The sequence below is a fragment of the Leuciscus leuciscus genome (assembly GCF_965113295.1).
Source record: "Leuciscus leuciscus genome assembly, chromosome: 11".
Lineage (NCBI taxonomy): Eukaryota > Metazoa > Chordata > Actinopteri > Cypriniformes > Leuciscidae > Leuciscus > Leuciscus leuciscus.
The window spans coordinates 16652295-16666690 of NC_138735.1; the positions used below are offsets into that span (position 1 = coordinate 16652295).

At 37.1% G+C, this 14396-nt stretch overlaps 1 protein-coding gene across 11 annotated transcripts in view; it reads left to right on the plus strand.

Annotated features, from left to right (window-relative positions):
- eya1 (EYA transcriptional coactivator and phosphatase 1) overlaps positions 1-14396 on the plus strand; it is a 96632-nt gene that overhangs the window by 60897 nt on the left and 21339 nt on the right. For 6 of the 11 annotated variants that reach the window (XM_082184878.1, XM_082184876.1, XM_082184882.1 and 3 more), the window contains 8 exons: positions 313-390; positions 2325-2391; positions 2755-2900; positions 4360-4497; positions 10523-10605; positions 10986-11172; positions 12414-12556; positions 13394-13477. In XM_082184878.1, coding sequence (XP_082041004.1) covers positions 313-390; positions 2325-2391; positions 2755-2900; positions 4360-4497; positions 10523-10605; positions 10986-11172; positions 12414-12556; positions 13394-13477 — 926 coding nt within the window. The remainder of the gene's footprint in view (positions 1-312; positions 391-2324; positions 2392-2754; positions 2901-4359; positions 4498-10522; positions 10606-10985; positions 11173-12413; positions 12557-13393; positions 13478-14396) is intronic. The other 5 variants (XM_082184880.1, XM_082184883.1, XM_082184879.1 and 2 more) reach the window with 4 other exon arrangements.

Sequence of the window (14396 nt, forward strand, 5' to 3'; positions counted from 1 at the left end):
TGTGAGTTAGCTAGGACAGAACTGTCAAAACCTGAAAGCTCTATTATCATCTCAATAGAAACCCCAGTTCATTACACCCTTACAAAACCCAACCTCCTAATGATCCTTTCACATTGTAAGCCAATGAAACCATCTGGATGAGCACTTTGACATTTACAGAAGTTTGTTTTTCTGCTATGGTTTAAATTTGCACATTACCTTGAGATTAAGTATGTTGATTTTACAAGCAGAGAGGCATTTGCCTGTAGTGTGACTGACAACAGACGTTGGTAGTGCTGTGCCACAAATGCTCTGCTTTCCTTCTGTTTGCAGTTAAAACAGAGCCAATGAGCAGCAGTGAAATCGCCACCTCTGTAGCAGACGGCTCTCTAGACAGCTTCTCAGGATCAGGTACGACACGCACACACTCAAAGCTGTAGAGCTGACTGGTGGGAGATGATCCCAGAGATGGGTTACTGATAAGCAGAGGCCCAGGAAGTGTCCCTGTGGCTTGGACTCTAGTAGCATGAGGCTCTGTCTCAGTTCCCATGCCAACAGGCGTTGAGTTATGACCCTCCCAGCCCCCTTCTCGGCCCTAATCGAGTGACACCCCGTCCCCGTGGCCCTCGCACTTTTAGATGCATGCTTTAAAACTAAGTCTCCTAAATTGTGAAATGGCTTTCTAAACCGCAGAACTTTGGACCAGATTTAATTTCGATAACTGTAAGACGTGAAGTGTAAATTGACTGATATTAAGTGCCTGTTTTTTACTCTATTTCTAAGAAACTTTTGGAGCTAAAAAAAACAGCTCGCTTGCACCGTGTCAAAAACGTTATACTCTCAATGGTCTATTTTCAAACTTGCGCATACAAATTTAGATAGATCTACTCCATGTTATAGACTCCTCACATTACTTACTAAGCAAATGCAAAAACTCTTCATGGAGTATTACATTCCTGCTAATTTGTCTTATTTCCCTACCTATTTGACTAAGTACCTGATACCTTTATGTTAGACTCTTATAAATCATGGCTCGGACTTCTATCTCTGAGAATATGAATGAAATGAAGTCATTTGAGACTGTTTTATACTCAGGGGATGCAGTTGTGCAGAGGTTCGGTGTTTGCCCAGACCAGGTGCTGAAGTGTGGGGGAAAAGGCCCCGTTTTCAGGGCACTGAGAATACAGTTACATTGAGCAAGAGCTACTTAACTAGCCCTTACTTTAGATGTCACAGACAATTATTCACAAAAGCCAAGATCACCACAATATTCGTAATACCTTCACCCCAAAGAAAGACATCCAAACCCTACAAATGGGAATGCACAAAGGACCTATAGGCTTATATCTAGCAATCTAGAAATGGCAATAGCCAGCCTAATAATATTATTAGTAATGATTATAAAAAAAAAAATATAATAATAATAATAATAAATCAATACTTACAATGAATACTTACAATTAAAAGTTTCTTTATATATATGGTTTTATTATAATTGCTGTTGTTGTTGTTAAACATAAATGAATAATAATAATACATTATTTAGAAAATTACATATTTATTTTATGTATATTTATTTGTATTTTAGTGTCACTTATATTACAGTATTAAATTAAACAATAAAAAAAATCTTCTTTAATAATAATAATAATAATAAAAATAATTATATTTTATAATTGTATTATATAATGTATTACTGTAATAATAATACATTATTTAGTTATGATTTGAAATCCTATATTTTATTATAAAGGTTTTTTTCATGTTATATTGTTTGCCGTGAAAGGTACCTTTTAAGGGCACTACAATTTGAGCGCAAGTTCCCAGACTTAAGCCATGCATTCACTGGCACATCAAAAGATCTCATGTTGCTCTGTGGTGTTTGTGTGAGTTAACTGAATGGCCCTCCATACCGTCATTAAGGGCTGGGAACCACAGGGCCGGTATGTGTCTAATGAAGGCTCCTTATGTGTACTACTTACCTGCAATCAGGCCTGATGATTTCTCATTGTACAGTCCACTTTAAACCCTCCAGTGTGCACAGCTATACATCATTCCCAGCTCTGTGTGTGTGCGTGTTTGTGGACACTAGGCCTTTCCATCCTGTGTAGTTTTTTTTTTTATGTATACAAGTCAGCAGAAAAACGCTCCCATATTACCTGATTATTTTACTTCGTTATTGCTCTTAATTTATCAACCTAAAATAAGGTTAGTGAAATAAATAGTGTAATGCAATGTAATTACTGTTTCCTTGGATTCCAGAAGTTCTGTTGGCAAAGAATAATATTTGCCTTATTTTTTAATGTTTGAATGTGCTTGCCTCTTTTCTTTTTAACTCTCCACAGCCATTGGAACCAGTGGCTTCAGCCCAAGACAAACTCACCAGTTCTCTCCCCAGATTTACCCTTCCAAGTAAGGCTTCTTTTATTTTTCTTTAAAAAATAAGCAGCATCCAACTTCATTTGGGCCTTTAATTAGATCCTTCTGCCAGATTCTGGACTCTCCGGCTGCTTTGTTTTCATTGATGTCTGCAGCTTGCATATTCCAAAATCTGTTGTAATTATTATCTTGCGAAAATTTCCCTTGTGATTTATTTTTCTTTCGCAATGTATATCAGCTGCTTAATGGCTAGATTTTTCTCCGTTTCACAGCTTGGCCAAATATTTATGATTAAGTAGCAGAATCACACAGAATTTGTCTTTGAGCAAATTTTACGATATGGGCTTTTGGGTAAAACTACACGTCTCCCTTTTCTCTTACTTTGCTCTCAAATAGCAGACCCTATCCACACATTCTTCCGACTCCTTCCGCCCAAAATATGGCCGCGTACGGACAGACGCAATACACCACAGGAATGCAGCAGGCTGCTGCCTATGGCACGTACTCTCAGCCAGTCCAGCCCTATGGGATCCCAGCCTATGGTAACTGATTCACTTATTCTTTTCTATGCTTTAAAGGTTTTGGTTGGGCTTTGCTTTTCACTCAAGCAAATGAACTCCAACCCTTACAAAACATTTCTGGGTCACATTTTATATTAGGTGTCTTTAACCACTATGTACTTGCATCCAAAAATAACTACAATGTACTTATTGTATTGATGTTGTATTGCAAAACATTTGTGCTGCTATTGAGGTGGAATACGGATAACTTTAGGGACAGGTTTGGTGGTATCGGTAGGTTTAAGGGTGGGTTAAAAGAGGAAGGAAGGGTCAAATGTCGAATCATAACTGTAATTACAGAAATTGATTACAGATGTAATTAAATGCAGGTAATTATAATAATATAAATACTCTGTAAAAAGATGCATGTACATAATAAGTGCATTGTGTCAAATTATTAATTCAAATGTTAGTACATAGTAGTTAAAGACACCTAATATAAAGACCCATATATGGGACCCATTTCTGTATTTTCTGCCATACTCTAAAAATACAATACACTGATATGGAATGATGGAATCTTTATTAAAAGGTGTGCAAATGTTTCAGAATTTTGGTCATTTTTTAAAATGTATTTTAATTTATTTATGGACAGTGATGGAAATGTGAACAATTATGTCTAGTCTACTTAGCGAATATTACATTACCTAACTTTTTAAACCTTACTACCAGGTTTATTGTGCATACCTCACTTTTCAGGTATTTCCTTCCTTTGGTGAAAACAGGCCAATATTTAATGTTTCTTGGCTCCTTTGATGCATTTAATTAAACTGAAAGTCATAAAATGAGACGCAGTTTAGCATTTAGTTCGATACTTAGCATGTAGCTTTAAGATTAATTCTAAAACTTAGCTAACAATGAACTGATCACTAAGATTATGCTAACGCTTACCTCAGCCCTTAGTAGCTCCTTTTCCCACCTTCAGTCGAAACTTGGGACTCTGCTGACCTTTTGTTTTGCGTTTGCAGACTCAGTGACTCCTCCTGACAGTTGCTAATTTCATGCTAGTTCGACAGATATGGGAGATATAAAGATTTCAGTTCATCGTGCGCACACTGAACCCAACTCAAGCTAGAAATGTTTTTCCAAGGGTTTTGAACGTTGTGAAACCTTTGCGAAAATATGCGCACAGATAATGTTGTTTAGGTAGAACAATCTCGAATATGCTCCAGAGAGTTCACATGTTTGTTTGAGTGGAAGCAAAACGCAAACCTTCATTGGGCCTGATTCAATCTAATCAAAAAACAGGTTTGTTTTAACTCCGACCAGCAAATTCTTGGAAATCTGTGCTGGGTTTGGCCCAAACACTTCAATGCAAAGGTTGCTTGAACCATGGCCCTGTGCGAAACAAGCCACCATTATCTTTCATTCTTGACTGAAGTGGAAAGAGTAACACTGAGGATTGTGCATCATACTGCTCTGGTGTCACTAACTGATTTAGGTCCATTGTGGGCAGGCATCAAGACAGAGGGTGGATTGACCCAGGCCCAGTCTCCAGGCCAGAGTGGTTTCCTCAGCTACAGTTCCAGCTTCTCTACGCCTCAGACGGGACAAGCACCCTACAGTTACCAGATGCAAGGTCAGGATCACCCTCTTCTCTTTTCCCTTTTTGCTCTTCCCAATGGAGTGACAAAATAGAGCCGTGATTCCTCTCAGGCCCCCTTCAAAAGAGGACACAATTAATGGCAGACACGGACCAATTCATAACATCCCCGAGCAGATGGTTTTATTAGGTTGTAGTTGGACACAGTCTTTTTTGCGTTAAGCCTGAAGAGAAACAACACAGATGGGGAAAAAATCCCTTTTTCCTCTTTAAGACCAATCTTTTTCTCCTTCGCACTTGGCCATGTACATTCTCAAGTACTCTCGTCTTTGAGGTCAGTTCATGGAAGTCACACTTACGTACTGGGAATTAAACGTGCATCAAGCAAATTTCCTGCCACCCAGTGTTTTTTTATGTTTTTTTTTTTTTTTCGGAGACATTGTCCCAGCTCCAAAGCCAACAGTCTTTTTCTGTCGTTCCGTTTCTCCCGTCTTTCTCCCTCTAGTGTTTTCCTTCGGGCCTCCAACAGTTAGTGCTAGTTTGAGCTCTCTAATCTCCAAATAATGTGTGACAGTAGAAACATCTCCATGTTTTTGAAATCTCTCCAGAGCATCTCACAATAAATAATGTGACATATGTGGTCTGTGGAAGCTTCTTTTCCATGCCTCATAAGTAGAAACTTTCTGTTTCTGCTGATGCTGCTTCAACACTAGGGTTGTAAGTGTTACCCTGTTCCGACCGCAGAAGTTTAAAGGCCTGTTCACACCGTTCAAGTCCAATAAGACTAAATGTCATGAAAGTATAGAAACCAAAGTGGGCATCAAATCTATTCACAAGGTGTCTGATACCAAATCTGAGACATTTTGGGAATAATTTTGGGAATAAGGACCTTGTTTAGCATCCAGATGATATAAAAAAAAAAAAAATCAACCTAGTTGTCAAATAAAAGCACTTGAATATTCATCGCAATAGGATATTTTGGACTTAGGAGTTTGTAGAGATGTTTTGTTTAATTTAAAATTGTTGTTATGTTAAAGGGATGGTTCGGAGTAAAATCAATCTAGGGTCCTTTGCACCATGACCTCGAGCCAAACCCATAATTTATTCACCCTTATGTCATTCCAAACCGGATGATCATCTTCACGCAGCTCTTTTCCAAAAATAAGACCACGTCTTTCAAAATTCTTCAAAATTCCTTTTTCCTTTTTCCTTTCAAAGCCCATTCAGCCATAAACACATTAGCCACTAACTGCAAGAGCAGATGACAGATGACCATTAACCAGGCCAGTCTGTCTCTATTGGCTTCCTCTCTGTGCCTCATCGATTAGGCAGGTCTGGACTCAGAGGAAAAGTCTCAACACGGTAGCCAAATGTAGACCCCCCATTATACGATATACCAACTGCTGTCCCATAACCCTAGTAGAGCGAGCCTGCACCCAGCTGTCAGAGGGAATACAATTAAATTAATGTTTTTACAGCGCTCTTTCATGTCTAATGGAACAGCACTGGCTTTCTCTGATCACGATCCAGAAATGTAACACAGAAGAACCTTCCTGGCTTAAAATGATGAGGTTTGGAGTCGTCACATATTGTGGGATTATCATAAATATCACAAAATAGTGCGATAATATGGTAATTTGAACACTCTGACAGTATCAAAACTCGGGTGTCAGTGATCAGGCTTTTGTTCAGTTTTATGGAAATAAAACAAATAATATATTGACTTGTAAAGCAACTTCTTGTGATGTCTATTAAATTATTTACCGGTATGCCAAAATGTTACAATTATTGAGTTTCTCAGTAAATATTTTGATTATTTCCTTTGATTCATTAATCTGGATATCAAGTAATTTTATATATAGTGTACACTACCGTTTTAGATTAGTAAGATTTTTTCATGTTTTCAAAAGCAGTCTCTTCTGCTCACCAAGGCTGCATTTATTTGATCCAAAATACAGTAAAAAAATTTATGTTGTGAAATTTAAAATAACTGTTTTCTATTTGAATATATTTGAAAATGCAATTTATTCATGTGATGCAATGCTGAATTTTCATCATCATAACTCCAGTCTTCAGTGTCACATTATCCTTCAAAAATCATTCTAATATAGCTAATTTGCTGCTAAAGAAATATTTATTATTATTCAAGAAATCATTCAGTGTTGAACTTTTTCTTTTTTTTTTAGGATTCTTTGATGAACAAAGTTAAAAAGAACAGCATTTATCTGAAATAGAAAGCTTTTGTAACATTATACACTACCGTTCAGAAGTTTGGGGTCAGTGAGATTTTCTTTTTAGAAAGAAATCAAAGAAATTTATACTTTTATTCAGCAAAGATGCATTAAATTGATCAAAAGTTACATTAAAGACATTTATAATGTTACAAAAGATTTCTATTTTAGATAAATGCTGTCCTTCTGAACTTTCTGTTCATTAAAGAATTCTGAAAAAAATTGTGCACAACTGTTTTCAACATTGATATTAATAATAATATTTCTTGAGCAGAACATTTGCATATTAGAATGATTTCTAATGGATCATGTGACACTGAAGACTGGAGTAATCACAATATTACTGTAAAAAAACAACAACAATATTACTGTTTTTGCTGTATTTTGGATCAAATAAATGCAGCCTTGGTGAGCAGAAGAGACTTATTTTAAAACATGTATATAGGAGCTTTATTGCTTTAATACAGATACAAAGTTTTTGAATTAATCTAAATAAAAATAAATATACTGATTTACGTAAGATCTTACATTAATAAATATAAATAAATATTTTTGTCTGCATTAATCCGAATATAAATAAATGAAACATTAAAGCATGAGCTTTAATTAATTTTCTGTAATTTAGCTGAGATTTAATTCTCTCTATGACATCTATGAATGTTCTTGACAGCATTTCACTCAGTTTTTGAAACTCAATTTTCCAGTTTCACACCTGTTGAGCTTTGCTTCCTTTGTCATAAACATAACGGCTCTAAAGCAAGAGTAGAGCGAGAGAGAGGGGCATCTCTCGCTTATTTTTTCACTAAAAGTAGATGATAATTACAGCAACAATTGTGCCTCCCTCCATTCTGCACACCGTGTGAGAGGAGCAGCAGACTGCTTTTTAAAGAAACCCATCTGGACTTGATCGCTTGCTCCCTAGAGAGGCCTACAAAACTTCTGCTACAAATATTGTGCACTGATGATAGACATAGCCCATGGCAAGAGGACTGATCAAGCACAGCAAATGGACTCCCAATTGGAGAGGCCATAAGGAGAGCCAGTGTCTCGTCTTGAGTGAACTAACTGGAGCAAGACAGAGCGGAGAAGGGGGAGGAATGGGGGAGTTTTTTTGCCCCTGGGAAAAACCAGGCCTCTCCCCAGCATGGAGTCATTCTTTTGGGACCGGAGGGGGTCTTGCTTGGCTTTTATGTGGCTCCGGACTCTCTCTGGAGTCAACTGCTTTCCTACGAGTCCTGGCTTTTATGACTTTTTGAACTGTGGATTTAGCTAATTTGTTGTGCAATGGGAGTTTGATGCGTCTCGTTTTAAATGACGGCCTGAGTCTGGAGAGGAAGTCAACAGCTTTTAGAGCACCTCTTGCTGTTATTTAACAGAAAAAAAGAAGAAAAAACTGGAACAAAAGAAACAAACTTGCTGATTGAGCCAGACAGTAGTCCACAAGTAAAGCTGTTGTATGTTTGTTACAGTCTGAAGCCCCCCAGAAAACCAGAAGATGAAAGACTGTGCTTCTGTTTATTTATTTTTTTGATAGCTTCTGTACAGTTACCCTTTTATTTAAACACATTGAGTTAATTTTGTGCCCATTTCATGTTGTGAATGCTGTAAAAGAGATAACTGATGACTCCAAGGTTACCCACAACTCTTAGCAGCAGGTTGTGTTCATTAGTTTATCGCCAGGTTATGTTAGTTTGCAAAAGAAAACTTCTGGGGAAATGTGCTAAAACTGATTAAAAGGAATATCCAGGTTCAATACACGATAAGCAGTCCCTTTTTTTCTGTAAAGAAGCAAACTTTGAGGTTACAGTGACACGCTTACAATGGAAGTGAAGGCTGCCCGTTTCTGGAGGATTTAAAAGAAATAAGAAGCTTTTACTTCTTCTGTTGAAACCTGTGAATCTCTTCAGCCTTAAAGTTGTTATCATTTCTACAGTAGTGTTGTTAGAATTCACTAAAACTAGCACTATTAAAAGTTTTTGTTAATTGAAATAAACATGAAATAAAACAAAAACTTGAAAATTAGAGATGTTGCCTTTGCAAATAACTGTGATAAAATAAGTTTAATTTGAAGTACTACAATAAAAATTAAAAATAAACTAATAAAAATGACAAAACAACATACATAGCAAAATAACAAAACAAAAAAACAATATATATATTGTAATTTACAGAAATCACATTAAGACATATTATTTGGATCTTATGGCTATACTATTGAAACAGTGAGTATTTGAATGTTTACAAATTGGCCCTATTCACTTCCATTATAAGTGCCTCACTGTAACCCAGAGGGACAATTCTAAATAATTTTCCGTTGATTGAGCTTAACTTGTACTGAACCCAGAACCCAGTGATTTAAGTACTTTGACTTCAAGAAACACCTCGAAACACAACGTACCTCCAGGCTGTCCCGCCCCATATAACTCATGTCATGTATGTTATTAAGTCATTAGATGCTATCTCTCCATAGAGAGATTTAATTACCCAGAAGGTGCTACTTTTGAGCAGCTTGAAAAGAAGACAGATATGCATATTTATTGAGGCAGGATGTCAGGTAAAAAAGACCTCCCATCTCCCTCCCCCTCGGTCACAACAGTGGCACTGTGTCTGTCATTGTAAAGGTAGCGATGGATGAAATAATAGACCCAACCCCCTTTCCTCTTTCTTTCCGACCATCAGCAAAGATCCAATCACTGATATGGAGAGAGAAAAGATAGAGCCACTGTTATATCCCACCCACCAACACACACACACACATACACACACACATACACAACCCCTCATGCCCCTATAGTACCTGCAAGGCTTTGTCTTAAATGCGCTTGAGGTAGTTTAGGTCATGCTTGGCTCAGCCCCCATCTACAATTTAAAAATGTCATTTATTTTGAGTGATGTCTTTTACATCAGTTGCAAACAAAGGCTATGTCTACACTAATCTGGATACATATGAAAAGCATAATTATCTCTTAAGTTTTGGCTCTCTGTCCACACTGAGGCAGTGTTTTTGTCCTGCAAAAGGACGAAGATGCTTTTTGAAGACACTCTCCCAATTGCATAACTTTGAAAACGCCATTTTCACGTTGTAGTGTGGATTGTGCAAAACAGCGATATTCAAAAACGACACATACTTAGTCATGTGGCACATTTTGTACCCATTGATATCTATGCTTGTACTGGTATAGGCCAATTCACACCGCACAGAAAAACGCCAGCAAACAAGTTGACCATTGGATTTAGAATGTTATGAAAAATAACTGTCATGTTCACTCTGCCCAAACAGACACTGGCAAACGCTCATTTGAACATGTTCAGTCGGGTGAAAAAAAAAAACGCAGACAAACGCCGACAGGCTGATCTGACAAACCCCAAAACGTGTTTTTTTTTTGCAGTTTGTCTGTGCGGTGTGAATTGGCCTTATGTCTCTGCTGTGTTAAGAAGAAGATATTTTGAACAATTTTGGTAACCAAACAGTTGATGGGCCACATTGACTAGTATTTTTTTTCCCCCTACTATGTTACCCATTTGGTTACCCAAATTCTTCAAAATATCTTATTTTGTGTTCAGCAGAAGAAAGTAATCCATGAAGGTTTGGAAAAATTGAGGGCGAGTAAATGATGACAGAATTTTCATTTTTAGGTGAACTATCCCTTTAAGTGTTTTCCAATGTTTCAGTATGGACGAGAAACTTTTGGAAAGCATGAGTGTTTCACAGTGAAACACTGTTTTCAAATGTACCCTGATTAATGTAGACATAGCCAAAGCCTCATTTGATTGTCTTTCTGTGTGTTTTGCATTGTGATTTCTCACCATTATGTCTCTTTCTCTTGTAGGAGGCAGTTTTACAACAACTTCAGGGCTGTACGCTGGAAGCAATTCCCTCACAAACTCAACTGGATTTAATAGTACACAACAGGTAGCTGTAATTGAATTTCTATCTCTGACTATCTAGTCTGTAGCACACGTTGAAATTGTATTTCCTCCATTTGGCACATGTGCTCAGTATTTTTTTTTCCTTCCTCCTGTAAGTCTTTATAGAACATGTGTACGCTCGCATATTACTCACATGATATGAATCACTCTAAATGTCTCGACCACTGTACGCAAGGATTACCTCTTGCTCTTTTCGCGTATGAATTATGCCACGAGCAGAGGGGGAAAAAAGTGAAGACAGATCGCTGTCCAGATGTAGCACACAGGAGACATATGTTCACATTTACGTTTTGGAATCTGCGCTGTAAAGTAGCAGCGTTGTGTGCTGCTATCTCACATTACCGCCTTGATGTCTTTCTGCAGGACTACCCCTCCTACCCAGCTTTTGGCCAGACTCAGTATGCGCAGTATTACAACAGTAGCCCCTACACCTCTCCATACATGACCAGTAACAACACCAGCCCCACCACACCCTCCACCACTGCCACCTACACCCTACAGGAACCTCCATCAGCGATCACCAGCCAGGCCCTCTCAGAGCCGCCGGCAGGTAAGAGAGTTCAGTTTGGGGAAAAAGAGGTTGGGGATAAAAAAAAGTCCTAAAAGTTGCTGCAAAGACAAGATGTGATTGGCTGATTTTGAAACACTAAACACTGGTGGTGCACTAAAAAAGTCCATAAATGTACTGGAGTTCCCCGTAATGATTTTTCACAAGAGTGTAATTTGTATTTTGAATTACACATTGGCCCGGTTTCACAGACAGGGCTTAGATTAAGCCAGGATTAGGCCTTAGTTCAATTAGGGCATTTAAGTAGCTTTTATAAATGTGCCTTTGAAAAAAAAAACCATTACTGATGTGCATGATGAGACAAAACAATGGCACTGATATATTTTAAGATGTGTCAGTGCAAGTTGCTTTCAGTTAAGACAGCTCAAACATGCATTTTAGTATCAGACTAGGCTTAAGCCTTGTCTGTGAAACCGGGGATTAAAGGAAATGTTCGTAAATTTAAGAGAAAATATCCTGGCAGAAAATTGCCGGTACTTTTCCACTTTTCTATGTTTTTTACTTACAGTGTGACACTTCTTTAGCTTATCACTGTTTAGTTAAGTTGTTCATTTTCTGTACTAAATATCAGTATTGTTCTGAGTACATTTAGATTACCTGTGATAAGATCTAAGTTAATCTTTGAAAATGATTTAAAATAAATGTAATATATCTCAACTTTTTTCTAATTTTATACATTTATATTTCATAAAAATATATTATAATATTATATATTTATAATAAAATTGAATTTTTTATTAAATATATATTCATTATAATGATGCCCAAATTCACTTGTAGCATTTCAAATACTTAATTTTAGTTTTATTGTTTTAATTATTTTGCCCTGGAATGCTGCAAACGCAGACAGTCAGATACAAACAATGCAACATTTCAGTGCTGTTGAACTATGTATCTGCACTATTGAAATGATGTTCAGCCAATCAAAGTCGAGGACCGAACTATTATAAAATATATATACAGTATTTCATTCACGCCTTTTTTTTCCAAAAGCTTGTAAACGCAAAATTAAGAAATGATGATATAGTGCATAACACCCCCATTGCCATAACTAAAGCTGAAATGGTATCTAGGGTATAAGGAGATCAGATAAACAGCATGATATTAGAGCATGTGGGCAGCAGCTACAGATGAGGTAAACGGATCCAGCCACAATGTGAAGGTGAAAGCCTTTTTTATTTTCCTCTTTTGATATACTTTTTGCCTTTCTTTTTTCCTTGCAGGAGAGTACAGTACAATCCACAGTCCATCAACGCCCATTAAAGATTCAGAATCAGATCGATTGCGCCGAGCTTCGGATGGAAAGTCACGTGGCCGGGGAAGGAGGAACAATAACCCGTCCCCACCTCCTGACTCTGACCTTGAGGTATTGGACCACTGCCGCTCTCTCAGTGTATCTGACTGGAAAGGCAGTGATAGAATTCATTACCATCAAGATACTTTTGATAATCCAGAAGTGTCAGTTCTGCTCTCTGCTTTACCTTAAAAACAATGCATCGACATGTTTAAAGTGTGCTTTTACATGCTCAATTTTACATGTTACAACATGTAAATGCCCTAAACAGAGTTTTTTTTGGTGAAAGCTTTGTTTTGCATGCTTCGCTTTGCATGCAAACACCTTAATAGGCATTCTGTCAGTTTATTTAGTGTGCACATCACATGTTTCGACAGGAAGACTAAAGAAAAACCAGATCATTTCAAATCTCTTATAAACAGTTTTCTTGCCTGGTTAAGTTTTTATAATGAACAGATTTCTGATAATTGTCAGCATTTAGTTGTGCGTGTAAAAACACTTAGAGCTCAAAATTAGAATTCAGATTGGTTTTGAATCATGTAGAAATGCATTATTTATATCTTGGTCATATTTGAGCTGCACAGTTCAGATGATGGGTCGTGGTCTTTTCATTAACATGATCTGAATCTCAGGAACGTTTCGGCCCCATTAGCAAGCTGACATCATAGCATGTTAACAAATCTAGTTAATTAGTTTGTTGGTATCGATTGTGTTAATGCATCAGGGGCAGAGGATGGATGGATGGATGGTCCGGTGGTGGTTCTTCCCGCAGTTGCGGGGTGCTATGGTGACCATCAGGGCTGTGTATCTACCATTCCCAGGGCACATGAATCCATGCACCCTTCTTATTGACAATCAGATCATCTTGCATGCTGAGTGAGCCATTGATTTTGCTCTTTCTTTTCTCAGCGCGTGTTCATTTGGGACTTGGATGAAACAATCATCGTTTTCCATTCCTTGCTCACAGGATCTTACGCCAACAGATTCGGAAGGGTAAGTGATGTATTTTGAATGCAAACACAGGCAAATATTGCGGCAAAGTTTAGAAAAATACACAGAAAAGGGGTCTGTTTGGGTACAGCATCCAGCTTCGAGGAACTCAGAGTTCAGAGTAATTGTTTCTTTTTTTAATATGATCGTCGAGGCCTCGCAGGCATTCAGCTCGGCCCGCAGCTGTCTGAGTTATGTGGCTGGTACAGGCATGGATTACAAACCAGTTGCACCGAGAATGTCCATTGACACTTCTTAAGGGTTTTTTGTCCTTCAGAAATGTTTCATTGTTAAGTTTAATTAAGTGTTTGCCGAAACCACCCTTTAAGTGAGGTTAATGTATTAGAGCAAAGTTGATGAAAGTTAAGAAACATGTTTTCAAAAATTCCCTATTTATGTTTTTGAAAGAAGGCTGCATTTATTTGACTAAATATAGTGGAATATTACTACCAATATAACTGTTTTCTATTTGAATATATATTTTAAAATGTCATTTATTCCTGTGATGGCAAAGCTGAATTTTCAGCATCTTTAACTCCAGTCTTCAGCGCCGCATGATCCTTCAGAAATCATAATCTAATATGCTGATTTTCTTGTTCAAGAAACATGGTGCTCTGAAAAGTTGTGCCGTTTAATATTTTTGTGGAAATTGTAATACATTTTGGGGGATTTTTTAATTACTAGAAAGTTCAGCATTTATTTGAAATTAGAAATATTTTGTAACATTATTTATTTATGTCTTATGCTTCATTTTAAGGCATCTTTGCTGAATAAAAGTATTAATTTCTTAAAAAAACAACCTACTGTCCCCAAACGTTTTGTAGTGTATATAAAGCATGTCATATTTTGTGTAATATATACAAAATGTAAATACAAAAATATGTATATAAATTTGGTATGTTAAATATTTTTTTTTGCAATT